Below are 17931 nucleotides of genomic sequence, written 5' to 3'. Positions count from 1 at the left end.
TGGTTCATTAATTGGGGTTCGTTCATTAATTGGGGGTTGGTTAATTGTGGTTCATTAATTGTGGTTCATTAATTGGGGTTCATTAATTGGGGTTCATTAATTAATTGTGGTTCATTAATTACTTGTGGTTGGTTAATTAATTGGGGTTCATTAATTGGGGGTTGGTTAATTGGGGTTCATTAATTGGGGGTTCATTAATTGAGGTTCATTACTTGTGGTTCATTAATTGAGGTTTGTTCATTAATTGGGGGTCAATTAATTGGGGTTCATTAATTGTGGTTCATTAATGGTGGTTCATTAATTACTTGTGGTTCATTAATTACTTGCGGTTGGTTAATTGGGGGTTGGTTAATTGTGGTTCATTAATTGTGGTTCATTAATTGGGGTTAATGAATGAGGGGTTCATTAATTGGGGTTGGTTAATTGTGGTTCATTAATTGTGGTTCATTAATTGAGGTTCATTAATTGAGGTTCATTAATTGAGGTTCATTAATGGTGGTTCATTAATGGTGGTTCGTTCATTAATTGGGGTTGGTTAATTGGGGTTCATTAATTGCGGTTCGTTCATTAATTTGGGTTCGTTCATTAATTGTGGTTCGTTCATTAATTGGGGTTCATTAATGGTGGTTCATTAATGGTGGTTCGTTCATTAATTGGGGTTGGTTAATTGGGGTTCATTAATTGGGGTTCGTTCATTAATTGTGGTTCGTTCATTAATTGGGGTTGGTTAATTGGGGTTCATTAATTGTGGTTCATTAATTGGGGTTCGTTCGTTAATTGGGGTTGGTTAATTGGGGTTCATTAATTGTGGTTCATTAATTTGGGTTCGTTCATTAATTGAGGTTCATTAATTGGGGTTCATTAATGGTGGTTCTTTCGTAAATTGGGGTTGGTTAATTGAGGTTCATTAATTGAGGTTCATTAATAGAGGTTCATTAATTGTGGTTCATTAATTGAGGTTCATTAATGGTGGTTCATTAATTGTGGTTCATTAATTGGGGTTCATTAATTGGGGTTGGTTAATTGGGGTTCATTAATTGTGGTTCATTAATTGGGGTTCATTAATTGGGGTTCATTCATTAATTGTGGTTCGTTCATTAATTGGGGTTCGTTAATTGTGGTTCGTTCGTTAATTGGGGTTGGTTAATTGAGGTTCATTAATGGTGGTTCATTAATTGGGGTCGGTTAATTGGGGTTCATTAATTGCGGTTCGTTCATTAATTTGGGTTCGTTCATTAATTGTGGTTCGTTCATTAATTGGGGTTCATTAATTGGGGTTCATTAATGGTGGTTCGTTCATTAATTGGGGTTGGTTAATTGGGGTTCATTAATGATGGTTCATTAATTGCGGTTCGTTCGTTAATTGGGGTCGGTTAATTGGGGTTCATTAATTGGGGTTCGTTCATTAATTGTGGTTCGTTCATTAATTGGGGTTCATTAATTGCGGTTCGTTCATTAATTGGGGTTGGTTAATTGGGGTTCATTAATGGTGGTTCATTAATTGGGGTTCGTTCATTAATTGGGGTTCATTAATTGGGGTTCATTCATTAATTGGGGTTCGTTCGTTAATTGGGGTTCGTTCATTAATGGTGGTTCGTTCATTAATGGTGGTTCATTAATTGTGGTTCGTTCATTAATTGGGGTTCATTCATTAATTGGGGTTCGTTCGTTAATTGGGGTCGGTTAATTGGGGTTCATTAATTGGGGTTCGTTCATTAATTGGGGTTCGTTCATTAATTGCGGTTCGTTCATTAATTGGGGTTCGTTCGTTAATTGGGGTCGGTTAATTGGGGTTCATTAATTGGGGTTCGTTCATTAATTGGGGTTCGTTCATTAATTGGGGTTCGTTCATTAATGGTGGTTCATTAATTGGGGTTCATTAATTGGGGTTCCTTCATTAATTGGGGTTCGTTCATTAATTGGGGTTCGTTCATTAATGGTGGTTCATTAATTGGGGTTCATTAATTGGGGTTCATTCATTAATTGGGGTTCGTTCATTAATTTGGGTTCGTTCATTAATTGTGGTTCGTTCATTAATTGGGGTTCATTAATGGTGGTTCATTAATGGTGGTTCGTTCATTAATTGGGGTTGGTTAATTGGGGTTCATTAATTGGGGTTCGTTCATTAATTGTGGTTCGTTCATTAATTGGGGTTGGTTAATTGGGGTTCATTAATTGTGGTTCATTAATTGGGGTTCGTTCGTTAATTGGGGTTGGTTAATTGGGGTTCATTAATTGTGGTTCATTAATTTGGGTTCGTTCATTAATTGAGGTTCATTAATTGGGGTTCATTAATTGTGGTTCTTTCGTTAATTGGGGTTGGTTAATTGAGGTTCATTAATTGAGGTTCATTAATAGAGGTTCATTAATTGTGGTTCATTAATTGAGGTTCATTAATGGTGGTTCATTAATTGTGGTTCATTAATTGGGGTTCATTAATTGGGGTTGGTTAATTGGGGTTCATTAATTGTGGTTCATTAATTGGGGTTCATTAATTGGGGTTCGTTCATTAATTGTGGTTCGTTCATTAATTGGGGTTCGTTAATTGTGGTTCGTTCGTTAATTGGGGTTGGTTAATTGAGGTTCATTAATGGTGGTTCATTAATTGGGGTTGGTTAATTGAGGTTCATTAATTGCGGTTCGTTCATTAATTTGGGTTCGTTCATTAATTGTGGTTCGTTCATTAATTGGGGTTCATTAATTGGGGTTCATTAATGGTGGTTCGTTCATTAATTGGGGTTGGTTAATTGGGGTTCATTAATGATGGTTCATTAATTGCGGTTCGTTCGTTAATTGGGGTCGGTTAATTGGGGTTCATTAATTGGGGTTCGTTCATTAATTGTGGTTCGTTCATTAATTGGGGTTGGTTAATTGGGGTTCATTAATGGTGGTTCATTAATTGGGGTTCGTTCATTAATTGGGGTTCATTAATTGGGGTTCATTCATTAATTGGGGTTCGTTCGTTAATTGGGGTTCGTTCATTAATGGTGGTTCGTTCATTAATGGTGGTTCATTAATTGTGGTTCGTTCATTAATTGGGGTTCATTCATTAATTGGGGTTCGTTCGTTAATTGGGGTCGGTTAATTGGGGTTCATTAATTGGGGTTCGTTCATTAATTGGGGTTCGTTCGTTAATTGGGGTCGGTTAATTGGGGTTCATTAATTGGGGTTCGTTCATTAATTGGGGTTCGTTCATTAATTGGGGTTCGTTCATTAATGGTGGTTCATTAATTGGGGTTCATTAATTGGGGTTCCTTCATTAATTGGGGTTCGTTCATTAATTGGGGTTCGTTCATTAATGGTGGTTCATTAATTGGGGTTCATTAATTGGGGTTCCTTCATTAATTGGGGTTCGTTCATTAATTGGGGTTCGTTCATTAATGGTGGTTCATTAATTGGGGTTCATTAATTGGGGTTCATTCATTAATTGGGGTTCGTTCATTAATTTGGGTTCGTTCATTAATTGTGGTTCGTTCATTAATTGGGGTTCATTAATTGGGGTTCATTAATTGAGGTTCGTTCGTTAATTGGGGTTGGTTAATTGGGGTTCATTAATTGGGGTTCGTTCATTAATTGGGGTTCGTTCATTAATGGTGGTTCATTAATTGGGGTTCATTAATTGAGGTTCGTTCATTAATGGTGGTTCATTAATTGGGGTTCATTCATTAATTGGGGTTCGTTCATTAATTGGGGTTCGTTCATTAATTGGGGTTCGTTCATTAATGGTGGTTCATTAATTGGGGTTCATTAATTGGGGTTCATTCATTAATTGGGGTTCATTCGTTAATTGGGGTTCGTTCATTAATGGTGGTTCATTAATTGTGGTTCGTTCATTAATTGGGGTTCATTCATTAATTGGGGTTCGTTCGTTAATTGGGGTCGGTTAATTGGGGGCGGATTAACGGGGTTTCCCAGGCCGGGAGAAGGGGCGCTGCGTGGCCTCCGAGTATTTCCTGGAGCCGGAGCTGAATTTGGTGACGGAAAACACGGAGAACATCCTCAGTACGGGAATTCCGGGAATTCCGGGAATTCCGGGGGTTCCGGGGGGTTCCGGGGGGTTCGGGGGGTTGTGGGGAGTTCCGGGAATTCCGGGGGGTTCCGGGAATTCCGGGGGGTTCCGGGGGGTTCCGGGAATTCCGGGGGGTTCCGGGGGTTCCGGGGGTTCCGGGGGGTTCGGGGGGTTCGGGGGGTTGTGGGGAATTCCGGGAATTCCGGGAATTCCGGGGGTTCCGGGGGTTCCGGGGGGTTCGGGAATTCCGGGAATTCCGGGAATTCCGAGGGGTTCCGGGGGGTTCCGGGAATTCCGGGGGGTTCCGGGAATTCCGGGGGTTCCGGGGGGTTCCGGGGGATTGTGGGAATTCCGGGAATTCCGGGGGTTCCGGGGGGTTCCGGGGGGTTGTGGGGAATTCCGGGAATTCCGGGAATTCCGAGGGGTTCCGGGGGGTTCCGGGGGGTTCGGGAATTCCGGGAATTCCGGGAATTCCGGGGGTTCCGGGGGGTTGTGGGGAATTCCGGGAATTCCGGGAATTCCGGGAATTCCGAGGGGTTCCGGGGGGTTCCGGGGGGTTCGGGAATTCCGGGAATTCCAGGAATTCCGGGAATTCCGGGGGTTCCGGGGGGTTCCGGGGGGTTGTGGGGAATTCCGGGAATTCCGGGAATTCCGAGGGGTTCCGGGGGATTGTGGGAATTCCGGGAATTCCGGGAATTCCGGGAATTCCGGGGGATTCCGGAGGATTCCGGGGGATTTCTGGGAATCTGGGGAATTGGGAATTCGGGAATTCCGGGGAATTCCAGGGGATTCGGGAGTTGTGGGAATTCGGGAATTCTGGGGGATTCAGGAATTGTGGGAATTCCGGGGGATTCCGGGAATTGTGGGGATTTGGGGGGAATTCCCGGAATTCGGGAATTTCTGGGAATCTGGGGAATTTGGGAATTCTGGGAATTCCGGGGAGATTCCGGGGGGGTTGTGGGGAATTCGGGAATTCCGGGGGATTCTGGAATTTGGGAATTTCTGGGAATCTGGGGTATTTGGGAATTCGGGAATTCCGGGGGATTCCGGGGGAATTCTGGGAATTTGGGGGGGATTTGGGGGGAATTCTGGGAATTCCGGAGGGATTCTGGGAATTCCAGGGATTGTGGGAATTCGGGGATTGTGGGAATTTCGGGAATTTGGGTAAAAATCAGGGGAAAATCGGGTGAAAAATTAGGGAAAAAATTCGGGAAAAATTTGGGGGAAAATTGGGGGAAAATGAGGGAAAAATTGGGGAAAATTTGGGGGAAAATTGGGGGGAAATTGGGGAAAGTTGGGGGAAAATTTGGGTAAAAATCAGGGAAAAATTGGGTCAAATTTGGGGAAAAATCAGGGAAAAATTGGGGAATAATTGTGGAAAAATCAGGGAAAAATTGGGGAAATTTTGGGGGAAATTGGGAAAAAATTGGGAAAAAATTGGGGAAAAATCAGGGGAAAATTGGGGAAATTTTGGGGAAAATTGGGGAAAAATTGGGGGGAAATTGGGGAAAAATTGGGGAAAATTTTGTGAAAAGTTGGGGGAAAATTTGGGTAAAAATCAGGGAAAAATTGGGGAAAATTGGGGGAAAATTTGGGGAAAAATCAGGGAAAAATTGGGGAAAGTTGGGGGAAAATTTCGGGGAAAATCAGGGAAAAATTGGGGAAAATTGGGGGAAATTAGGAAATATTTGGGGAAAAAATCAGGGAAATTTTGGGGGAAAATTGGGGAAAATTTTGTGGAAAAATCAGGGGAAAATTGGGGAAAGTTGGGGGAAAATTTGTGGAAAAATCAGGGAAAAATTGGGGAAAATTGGGGGAAAATTTGGGGAAAATTCAGGGGAAAATCAGGGGAAAATTGGGGAAAATTTGGGGAAAAATCAGGGTAAAATTGGGAAAAATTGGGGAAAATTGGGAAAAATTTGGGGAAAAAATCAGGGAAAAATCAGGGAAAAATTGGGAAAATTTGTTGAAAAATCGGAAGAATCGGGGAAAATCAGGGAAGAAGACGTCGTTTTTTTTGTTGTGTTTTTTCTATTATTTTTTGGGTTTTTTTGTGGTTTTTTTTTGGTGTTTATTTTCGGGGAAATTTTGGGGGAAAATTGGGGAAAATTTTGTGGAAAAATCGGAAAAATTGGGGAAAATTTTGTGGAAAAATCAGGGAAAAATTGGGGAAAATCAGGGAAAAATTTGGGGAAAAATCAGGGAAAAATTGGGGAAAAATTGGGGAAAAATTGGGGAAAATTGGGAAAAATTTGAGGAAAAATCAGGGAAAAATTGGGGAAAATTTTGTGGAAAAATCAGGGAAAAATTGGGGAAAGTTGGGGGAAAATTTGTGGAAAAATCAGGGAAAAATTGGGGAAAAATTGGGGAAAATTTTGTGGGAAAAATCTGGGAAAAATTGGGGAAAAATTGGGAAAAAATTGTGGAAAAATCAGGGAAAAATTGGGGGAAAATTTGGGGAAAAATCAGGGGGAAATTGGGGGAAAATTTGGGGAAAATTCAGGGAAAAATTGGGGAAAATTTGGGGAAAATTCAGGGAAAAATCAGGGTAAAATTGGGAAAAATTGGGGAAAAATCAGGGAAAAATTGGGAAAAATTGGGGAAAATTTGGGAAAAATCAGGGAAAAATTGGGGAAAATTGGGAAAATTTTGTGGAAAAATCAGGGAAAAATTGGGGAAAGTTGGGGGAAAATTTGTGGAAAAATCAGGGAAAAATTGGGGAAAAATTGGGGAAAATTTTGTGGGAAAAATCTGGGAAAAATTGGGAAAAATTTGTGGAAAAATCAGGGAAAAATTGGGGGAAAATTGGGAAAAATTTGTTGAAAAATCAGGGAAAAATTGGGGGAAAATTTGGGGAAAAATCAGGGGGAAATTGGGGGAAAATTTGGGGAAAAATTGGGAAAAATTGGGGAAAATTTGGGGAAAATTCAGGGAAAAATCAGGGTAAAATTGGGAAAAATTGGGGAAAAATCAGGGAAAAATCGGGAAAAATTGGGGAAAATTTGGGAAAAATCAGGGAAAAATTGGGAAAAATTTGGGGAAAAAATCAGGGAAAAATCAGGGAAAAATTGGGAAAATTTGTTGAAAAATCAGGGAAGAATCGGGGAAAATCAGGGAAGAAGACGTCGTTTTTTTTGTTGTGTTTTTTTCTATTGTTTTTTGGTTCGTTTGGTTTTTTTTTTTTTTGGCGTTTATTTTTCGGGGCTCTCCCCGTTTCGGCAGAGACCGTGAGGACGGCGACGCCGTTTCCCATGGTCAGCCTTTTCCTGGTCTTCACCGCCTTCGTCATCAGCAACGTCGGCCACATCCGACCCCAGAGGACCCTGCTGGCCTTCGTCTCCGGCATCTTCTTCATCCTCTCGGGTGAGGGAGGAAAAAAAAACACGACACCCTCACAGCAAAAAAAAAATAAAATAAAAAAAAAAAAAAGGAGAAATTAAAAAAAAAAAAGAAATTAAAAAAACAAAAAAAAAAAAGGGGAGATTTAAAAAAAAAAAAAGGGAAAGATTTAAAAAAAAAAAGGGAAAGATTTTATTTTAAAAAGAAAAAAAGGGAAGATTTTTTTTAAAAAAAAAAGGGAAAGGTTTAAAAAAAAAAAGGGAAAGATTTTTAAAAAAAAAGGGAAAGATTTTTAAAAAAAAAAGGGAAAGATTTAAAAAAAAAAAAGGGAAAGATTAAAAAAAAAGGGAAATATTAAAAAAAAAAGGAAAGATTTTTAAAAAAAAAAAGGAAGATTTTTTTTTAAAAAAAGGGAAAGATTTAAAAAAAAAAGGGAAAGATTGTTTTTAAAAAAAAAAGGGAAAGATTTTTTTTTTTAAAAAGGGAAGATTTAAAAAAAAAGGGAAAGATTTAAAAAAAAAGGAAGATTTAAAAAAAAAAAAGGGAAAGATTTTTTTTTTAAAAAAAAAGGGAAATATTTAAAAAAAAAAGGGAAAGATTTTTAAAAAAAAAAGGGAAAGATTAAAAAAAAAAGGGAAAGATTTTTTTTAATAAAAAAAGGGAAAGATTAAGAAAAAAAGGGAAATATTAAAAAAAAAAAAGGAAAGATTTTTTAAAAAAAAAGGAAGATTTTTTTTTTAAAAAAAGGGAAAGATTTAAAAAAAAAAGGGAAAGATTGTTTTTAAAAAAAAAAGGGAAAGATTTTTTTTTTTTAAAAAAGGGAAGATTTAAAAAAAAAAGGGAAAGATTTAAAAAAAAGGAAGATTTTAAAAAAAAAAGGGAAAGATTTAAAAAAAAAAAGGAAGATTTTTTTTTAAAAGAAAGGGAAAGATTTAAAAAAAAAAAGGGAAAGATTGTTTTTAAAAAAAAAAGGGAAAGATTTTTTTTTTTTAAAAAAAGGGAAGATTTAAAAAAAAAAGGGAAAGATTTAAAAAAAAAAGGGAAGATTTAAAAAAAAAAAAAGGGAAAGATTTTATTTTAAAAAGAAAAAAAAGGGAAAGATTTTTTTTAAAAAAAAAAGGGAAAGATTTAAAAAAAAAGGGAAAGATTTTTAAAAAAAAAAGGGAAAGATTTAAAAAAAAAAAAAAGGGAAAGATTTAAAAATAAAAAAAATCCCCGAAAAAATCTGATTTTTTCTCAACCCAAAACTGGACCCGGATTTCCTGCGGGAAATTTTGTTTTCTGATTTTTATTTATTATTATTGTTATTATTATTATTAATATTATTAATTATCATTATTATTATTATTATTATTATTATTATTATTATTATGCTCTCAAATTATTATTATTACTATTATTATTACTATTATTACTATTATTATTATTAAAACCCCGAATTTTCCCAAAATCCCCCAAATTTTCCCCAAAACCCCCATAAACCCCCCCCCAAAAAAACCAAATTTCCCCCCAAAAACCCCCGAATTTTCCCTAAATATCCCCGAATTTCCCCTTAAAAAAACCCCAAATTTTCCCTAAAAAACCCTGAATTTCCCCCCGAAAAAATCCGAATTTCCCCCCAAAACCCCCAAATTTTCCCTAAAAAAAAAAAAATCTGAATTTCCCCCCCAAAAACCCCAAATTCCTCCAAAGAAACCCTGAGTTTCCCCCCCAAAAAAATTGAATTTACCCCAAAAAACCCCGAATTTTCCCTAAAAAAACCCCTGAATTTCCCAAAAAAACCCCGAATTTCCCCCCAAAAATCCCCGAATTCCCCAAAAAACCCCGAATTTCCCCCCCAAAAAAACCTTGAGTTCCCACCAAAAAAACCCCGAATTTTCCCCAATAAAAAAACAATTTTCCCCAAAAAAACGCTGAATTTCCCCAAAAAAATCCCGACTTGCCCCCCCAAAAAAATCGAATTTCCCCCCCCTAAAAAAACCCAAATTCCCCCCAAAAAACCCTGAATTTCCCCTCAAAAAAATTGAATTTCCCCCCAAAAAAACGCCTGACTTTCCATTAAAAAAACCCAAATTTTCACCAAAAAAATGCCCGATTTTCCCCCCCAAAAAAATCGAATTTACCCCAAAAAAACCCCCTGAATTTTCCCTAAAAAAACCCCCAAATTTCCCAAAAAAACCCCCGAATTTCCACCCAAAAAAACCCCCGAATTTCCATTAAAAAAACCCAAACTTTCACCAAAAAAAAAAAAAAAAAACCCCAAATTTCCCCCAAAAAACCCCGAATTTCCACCCAAAAAAACCCCGAATTTTCCCAAAACCCCCCGAATTCACCCCAATCCCGTTGTGGGGTTTTTTTTTTTTTTAATTTTTATTTTTTTGGGGGTTTATTTTTTTTTTTTTTTTATTTTTTTTTTCCCCCCCCCTCCCCCCGTTTCCCCCAGGGCTCTCTCTGGTCGTGGGACTCGTCCTTTACATCTCCAGCATCAACGACGAGGTCATGAACCGCCCGGGCGGCTCCGAGCAGTATTTCCAATATCGCTACGGCTGGTCCTTCGCCTTCGCTGCCTCCTCCTTCCTGCTCAAGGAGGTGAGAAAAATCCCGAAATTCCCGAAATTTCCCCCAAAAATCCTGGGATTTTAGGTGAAAAAACGAAGATTTTACGTGAAAAAACGGAGATTTTATGCGAAAAAATGGAGATTTTAGGTGAGAAAATGGAGATTTTGGGGCCGGGCCTTCGCCTTCGCGGCCTCCTCCTTCCTGCTCAAGGAGGTGAGAAAAATCCCGAAATTCCCGAAATTTCCCCCAAAAATCCTGGGATTTTAGGTGAAAAAACGAAGATTTTACGCGAAAAAACGGAGATTTTAGGTGAGAAAATGGAGATTTTAGGTGAGAAAACGGAGGTTTTTAAGGGAGAAAATGGGAATTCCCAAAATTCCCAAGGATTCCCGAAATTCCCGAAATTTCCCCCAAAATCAATGGGATTTTAGGTGAAAAAATGAAGATTTTACGCGAAAAAACGGAGATTTTACGCGAAAAAAACGGAGATTTTAGGTGAGAAAACGGAGGTTTTTAAGGGAGAAAATGGGAATTCCCAAAATTCCCAAGGATTCCCGAAATTCCCGAAATTTCCCCCAAAATTAATGGGGTTTTAGGTGAAAAAATGAAGATTTTACGCGAAAAAACGGAGATTTTAGGTGAGAAATTGGAGATTTTAGGGCTGGTCCTTCGCCTTCGCGGCCTCCTCCTTCCTGCTCAAGGAGGTGAGAAAAATCCCGAAATTCCCGAAATTTCCCCCAAAATTCCCGGGATTTTAGGTGAAAAAATGAAGATTTTACGCGAAAAAACGGAGATTTTATGCGAAAAAATGGAGATTTTAGGTGAGAAAATGGAGATTTTAGGGCTGGTCCTTCGCCTTCGCGGCCTCCTCCTTCCTGCTCAAGGAGGTGAGAAAAATCCCGAAATTCCCGAAATTTCCCCCAAAAATCCTGGGATTTTAGGTGAAAAAACGAAGATTTTACGCGAAAAAACGGAGATTTTACGCGAAAAAACGGAGATTTTACGCAAAAAAACGGAGATTTTAGGTGAGAAAACGGAGGTTTTTAAGGGAGAAAATGGGAATTCCCAAAATTCCCAAGGATTCCCAAAATTCCCGAAATTTCCCCCAAAATTCCCGGGATTTTAGGTGAAAAAAACAAAGATTTTACGCGAAAAAACGGAGATTTTACGCGAAAAAACGGAGATTTTAGGCGAAAAAACGGAGATTTTAGGTGAGAAAACGGAGGTTTTTAAGGGAGAAAATGGGAATTCCCAAAATTCCCAAGGATTCCCGAAATTCCCGAAATTTCCCCCAAAATTCCCGGGATTTTAGGTGAAAAAACGAAGATTTTACGCGAAAAAAACGGAGATTTTACGCGAAAAAACGGAGATTTTACGCGAAAAAACGGAGATTTTAGGTGAGAAAACGGAGGTTTTTAAGGGAGAAAATGGGAATTCCCAAAATTCCCAAGGATTCCCGAAATTCCCGAAATTTCCCCCAAAATTCCTGGGATTTTAGGTGAAAAAATGAAGATTTTAGGTGAAAAAATGGAGATTTTAGGTGAGAAAACGGAGGTTTTAGGTGGGAAAATGGGAATTCCCAAAATTCCCGAAATTCCCGGAATTTCCCCCAAAAATCACTCAGGTGTCACTCAGGTGTCACCCAGGTGTTACAGGTGTCACAGGTGTCACTCAGGTGTCACTCAGCTGTTACAGGTGTCACTCAGCTGTTACAGGTGTCACTCAGGTGTCACTCAGCTGTTACAGGTGTCACTCAGGTGTCACTGAGGTGTCACTCAGGTGTCACTCAGGTGTTACAGTTGTCACAGGTGTCACTCAGGTGTCACCCAGGTATCACCCAGGTGCCTCTCTCTCCCCGCAGGGCGCAGGTGTGATGTCGGTGTACCTGTTCACCAAGCTGTTACAGGTGTCACAGGTGTCACTCAGGTGTCACTCAGGTGTCACTCAGGTGTCACTCAGCTGTTACAGGTGTCACTCAGGTGTTACAGGTGTCACAGGTGTCACTCAGGTGTCTCCCAGGTATCACCCAGGTGTCTCTCTCTCCCCGCAGGGCGCAGGTGTGATGTTGGTGTACCTGTTCACCAAGTTGTTACAGGTGTCACTCAGGTGTCACTCAGGTGTCACTCAGCTGTTACAGGTGTCACAGGTGTCACTCAGGTGTCACTCAGGTGTCACACAGGTGTCACTCAGGTGTCACTCAGCTGTTACAGGTGTCACAGGTGTCACTCAGGTGTCACACAGGTGTCACTCAGGTGTCACTCAGCTGTTACAGGTGTCACTCAGGTGTTACAGGTGTCACAGGTGTCACTCAGGTGTCACCCAGGTATCACCCAGGTGTCTCTCTCTCCCCGCAGGGCGCAGGTGTGATGTCGGTGTACCTGTTCACCAAGCTGTTACAGGTGTCACAGGTGTCACTCAGGTGTCACCCAGGTGTTACAGGTGTCACAGGTGTCACTCAGGTGTCACTCAGCTGTTACAGGTGTCACTCAGGTGTCACTGAGGTGTCACTCAGGTGTCACTCAGGTGTTACAGGTGTCACAGGTGTCACTCAGGTGTCTCCCAGGTATCACCCAGGTGTCTCTCTCTCCCCGCAGGGCGCAGGTGTGATGTTGGTGTACCTGTTCACCAAGTTGTTACAGGTGTCACTCAGGTGTCACTCAGGTGTCACTCAGCTGTTACAGGTGTCACAGGTGTCACTCAGGTGTCACTCAGGTGTCACACAGGTGTCACTCAGGTGTCACTCAGCTGTTACAGGTGTCACAGGTGTCACTCAGGTGTCACACAGGTGTCACTCAGGTGTCACTCAGCTGTTACAGGTGTCACTCAGGTGTTACAGGTGTCACAGGTGTCACTCAGGTGTCACCCAGGTGTTACAGGTGTCACAGGTGTCACTCAGGTGTCACTCAGCTGTTACAGGTGTCACTCAGCTGTTACAGGTGTCACTCAGGTGTCACTCAGCTGTTACAGGTGTCACTCAGGTGTCACTGAGGTGTCACTCAGGTGTCACTCAGGTGTTACAGTTGTCACAGGTGTCACTCAGGTGTCACCCAGGTATCACCCAGGTGCCTCTCTCTCCCCGCAGGGCGCAGGTGTGATGTCGGTGTACCTGTTCACCAAGCTGTTACAGGTGTCACAGGTGTCACTCAGGTGTCACTCAGGTGTCACTCAGGTGTCACTCAGCTGTTACAGGTGTCACTCAGGTGTTACAGGTGTCACAGGTGTCACTCAGGTGTCTCCCAGGTATCACCCAGGTGTCTCTCTCTCCCCGCAGGGCGCAGGTGTGATGTTGGTGTACCTGTTCACCAAGTTGTTACAGGTGTCACTCAGGTGTCACTCAGGTGTCACTCAGCTGTTACAGGTGTCACAGGTGTCACTCAGGTGTCACTCAGGTGTCACACAGGTGTCACTCAGGTGTCACTCAGCTGTTACAGGTGTCACAGGTGTCACTCAGGTGTCACACAGGTGTCACTCAGGTGTCACTCAGCTGTTACAGGTGTCACTCAGGTGTTACAGGTGTCACAGGTGTCACTCAGGTGTCACCCAGGTATCACCCAGGTGTCTCTCTCTCCCCGCAGGGCGCAGGTGTGATGTCGGTGTACCTGTTCACCAAGCGCTACGCCGAGGAGGAGCTGTACCGCGCTCCCCCTCACCTGCTGCGGCCGCGCCTCAGCACCTGCTCGGGGCTGTCGGGGCAGTTCCTGCAGCCGCGGGCGTGGCCCCGCGCGCGCAGCCCCTCGGACGCCTCCTCGGACGTGTCCATCCAGATGACCCAGAACTACCCCCCGGCCATCAAGTACCCCCAGAGACCCGCCCCGCACCCGCACCTGTCCACGTCGCCCTGCTAGGGCGCGCCTGGGCGCGCCTGGAGGGGTTCGGGGAGCACCTGGGGGGGGGGTTGGGGCGCAACTGGGGGGGTTAGGGGCGCACCTGGAGGGGTTTGGGTCACACCTGGGAGGGTTTCAGACGCACCTGGGCACACCGGGGTGCGCCTGGAGGGGTTTGGGGCACACCTGGAGGGGTTTGGGGCACACCTGGGCCCACCTGGGTGGTCCTGGAGGGGTTTGGGGCACACCTGGAGGGGTTTGGGGCACACCTGGGAGGGATTTGGGCACACCTGGGCACACCTGGAGGGGTTTGGGGCACACCTGGAGGGGTTTGGGGCACACCTGGGCCCACCTGGGTGGTCCTGGAGGGGTTTGGGTCACACCTGGAGGGGTTTTGGCACACCTGGGAGGGTTTTGGGCACACCTGGGAGGGTTTGGGGCACACCTGGGAGGGTTTTCGGCACACCTGGGCACACCTAGAGGGGTTTGGGGCACACCTAGATGCACCTGGGTGCACCTGGGGGGCTTGGGGATACACCTGGGCACACCTGGGTAGCATAGGGGCACACATGGGGCTCACTTAGGTACAGCTGGCAGGGCTGGGGACACACCTGGGACACACCTGGGGACACACAGGGACACAAGGAGTGACCCAGACCTGCCTGGGACACACCTGGGGGTTTGGGGACACACCTGGGGACATCTGGGACATGCATGGGACACGCATGGGACACACCTGGGCACACCTGGGGGCCTGGGGACACACCTGGGGACACCTGAGGCACAGGTGAGACACCTGGGCACACCTGGGGGTTTGGTGACACACCTGGGACACCCCTTGGAGCCATCTGGGGACATCGGGGCCTCACGTCCGGCCGCCATATTGGTGATATCATCACCTGCCATCTTGGCCAGGCAGCAGGAGCCAATCAGAGGGCAGGAATGGCTTAGCGGGCATTTTGGATCAGCGGAAGCAGCCAATGAGAGATGAGGATTGCTCTGGCGGCCATTTTGACTGGGCGTGGTGGCCAGTGAGAGACAAGGATCTGCTCGGCGGCCATCTTGGCTGGGCAGAACCAGCCAATGAGAGACAAGGATCCGCTCGGTGGCCATCTTGGCTGGGCAGAACCAGCCAATGAGAGACAAGGATCCGCTCGGTGGCCATCTTGGCTGGGCAGAACCAGCCAATGAGAGACAAGGATCTGCTCGGCGGCCATCTTGTCTGTCTGAAAACAGCCAATGAGAGACGAGGATCACCTCGGCAGCCATCTTGGCTGGGCAGAACCAGCCAATAAGAGACGAGGATCGCCTCGGCAGCCATTTTGTCTGTCTGGCAGCAGCCAATGAGAGACGAGGATCGCCTCAGCGGCTATTTTTTCTGTCTGGCGGCAGCCAATGAGAGACGAGGATCACCTCAGTGGCCATTTTGGCCGGGCAGAACCAGCCAATAAGAGACGATCGCCTCGGCGGCCATTTTATCTGTCTGGCAGCAGCCAATAAGAGACGAGGATCGCCTCGGTGGCCATCTTGGCCGGGCAGAACCAGCCAATAAGAGACGAGGATCGCCTCGGCGGCCATCTTGTCCCCTCAGGCATCCCCAGACCCATTTGGGGGGGGGGGGTGTTCCCACGCCCCTCCCCCAGGGGTTTCCCGCCATTTCGGCCCCACAGGAATTTGGGAGGTGTCGGCCCCGCCCCCCCCGCGTGGCTGGTCCATGGTGGGGTCCCCATCGAGCACAAACTGGGGGGGGCCCGGGTGGGTTTTGGGATAATTTTTCTTTTTTTTTTTTTGTGGGGGGTGGGGAGGAGGGGAGGGGAGGTGTCCCCAAATCATGGTGTGTGGGGGAGGGGCTTAAGGGTGGGGGAGGGGCTTATGGGTGGGGGAGGGGAATCTCCCCCCAATTTCTCTGGCAATAAAACGGCTTCGATATGTAGCGATAAACACCCCCCCCAAATTAAAAAATAAATATTAATTAATAATTAAAAGGGGGGGAGGGGTAAAAAAAATATAATTGGGGGAAAGGGGGGGGAAGGGGGAGGGGTCGCGGCCCCTCCCCCCCGCCCGCGGCGCTGTACGATATGTAAATAAGGGATCACGTGACCTCAATAAAGGATTTCAAACTGTTCTGGGTGGGTGTGAGACCCCAAAAATCAGCCTGGGATCCCCAAAAATCCATCCTGGGACCCCAAAATCCATCCTGGGATCCCAAAATCCATCCTGGGATCCTCAAAAAATCCATCTTGGGATCCCCAAAAATTCAACCTGGGATCCCAAAATCCATCCTGGGATCCCCAAAAAATCCATCCTGGGATCACAAAAAATCCATCTTGGGATCACAAAAAATCCATCCTGGGATCCCAAAATCCATCCTGGGATCCTCAAAAATCCATCCTGGGGTCCCCAAGAAATCCATCCTGGGATCACAAAAATTCAACCTGGGATCCCAAAAAATCCATCCTGGGATCCCAAAAATCCATTCTGAGATCCCCCAAAATCCATCCTGGGATCCCAAAATCCATCCTGGGATCCCAAAAAATCCATCGTGGGATCACAAAAATCCAACCTGGGATCCCAAAAAATCCATCCTGGGATCCCCAAAAATCCATCCTCAGATCCCAAAAAATCCATCCTGTGATCCCCAAAATCCATCCTGGGATCACAAAAATCCATCCTGAGATCCCCCAAAATCCATCCTGGGATCCCAAAATCCATCCTGGGATCCTCAAAAATCCATCCTGGGGTCCCCAAAAAATCCATCCTGGGATCCCAAAAAATCCATCTTGGGATCACAAAAATCCAACCTGGGGTCCCAAAAAAATCCATCTTGGGATCCCCAAAAAATCCATCCTGGGATCACAAAAATCCAACCTGGGATCCCAAAAAATCCATCCTCAGATCCCAAAAAATCCATCCTCAGATCCCAAAAAATCCATCCTGAGATCCCCCAAAATCCATCCTGGGATCCCAAAATCCATCCTGGGATCCCAAAATCCATCCTGGGATCCCCAAAAAATCCATCCTGGGATCCCCAAAAATCCTCCCAAGACCCCCAAAACTCCTCCCCTGGAGACCTCCCCCAATCCTGGGGGCTTAATTAGCACGGGGGAGGGTAATTAGTGCGTGGGGGTTAATTAGGGGGCTTTTGATGGGATAATTAGGGGCGGGGAGCTTGATTAGTGAGGCTAATTAGGAACTTGGGGTTAATTAAGGACTGGAGGCCTAAATTGGGGTTGGAGGGGTTAATTAGGGGGAGCCTTTGGGTGTTAATTAAGAACCGGGGGTTAATTAGGGTGGTCTGGGGGCTTGATTAAGTGAGGTTAAGGGGGGGTTAATTAGGCCTGGAGATCTTAATTAGTCCCTTGGGTCTTAATTAGAGACTGAGGGTGTTAATTAGAGTCTGGAGGGGTTAATGAGCACCCGGGGGTGTTAATTGGGGTGGTCTGGGGGGATTAATTAGTGCCTGGGGGGGTCATTAACACCTGGGGTGTTAATTAGAGCGGTCTGGGGGGGTTCATTAACACCTGGGGTGTTAATTAGAGCGGCCTGGGGGGGTTCATTAACACCTGGGGTGTTAATTAGAGCGGTCTGGGTTGGTTCATTAACACCTGGGGTGTTAATTAGAGCGGCCTGGGGGGGTTCATTAACACCTGGGGTGTTAATTAGAGCGGTCTGGGTTGGTTCATTAACACCTGGGGTGTTAATTAGAGCGGTCTGGGATGGTTCATTAACACCTGGGGTGTTAATTAGAGCGGTCTGGGGGTTCATTAACACCTGGGGTGTTAATTAGAGCGGTCTGGGTTGGTTCATTAACACCTGGGGTGTTAATTAGAGCAGTCTGGGGGGGTTCATTAACACCTGGGGTGTTAATTAGAGCGGCATGGGGGTTCATTAACACCTGGGGTGTAATTTAGAGCTGTCTGGGGGGGTTCATTAACACCTGGGGTGTTAATTAGAGCGGCCTGGGGGGGTTCATTTAACACCTGGGGTGTTAATTAGAGCGGTCTGGGTTGGTTCATTAACACCTGGGGTGTTAATTAGAGCGGCATGGGGGGGTTCATTAACACCTGGGGTGTTAATTAGAGCGGCCTGGGGGGGGTTCATTAACACCTGGGGTGTTAATTAGAGCGGCCTGGGGGGGGTTCATTAACACCTGGGGGTGTTAATTAGAGCGGTCTGGGGGGTTCATTAACACCTGTGGGT

At 44.5% G+C, this 17931-nt stretch overlaps 1 protein-coding gene across 1 annotated transcript; it reads left to right on the top strand.

The window, feature by feature from the left end:
• Window positions 1–3911: 3911 nt before the first annotated feature.
• LOC134057162 (voltage-dependent calcium channel gamma-7 subunit-like) lies at window positions 3912–13752 on the top strand (the record flags this gene model as incomplete). Its single annotated transcript, XM_062514199.1, has 4 exons — window positions 3912–4002; window positions 7232–7372; window positions 9792–9937; window positions 13483–13752. Coding segments are annotated over 4 exons (648 nt in total), but the record flags the coding sequence as incomplete, so codon positions are not given.
• Between the last annotated feature and the right edge of the window lie 4179 nt (window positions 13753–17931).

Source organism: Cinclus cinclus, unplaced genomic scaffold (genome assembly GCF_963662255.1).
Source record: "Cinclus cinclus unplaced genomic scaffold, bCinCin1.1 SCAFFOLD_313, whole genome shotgun sequence".
Classification (NCBI taxonomy): Eukaryota; Metazoa; Chordata; class Aves; order Passeriformes; family Cinclidae; genus Cinclus; species Cinclus cinclus.
This window is presented reverse-complemented; position numbering and strand designations above follow the sequence as displayed.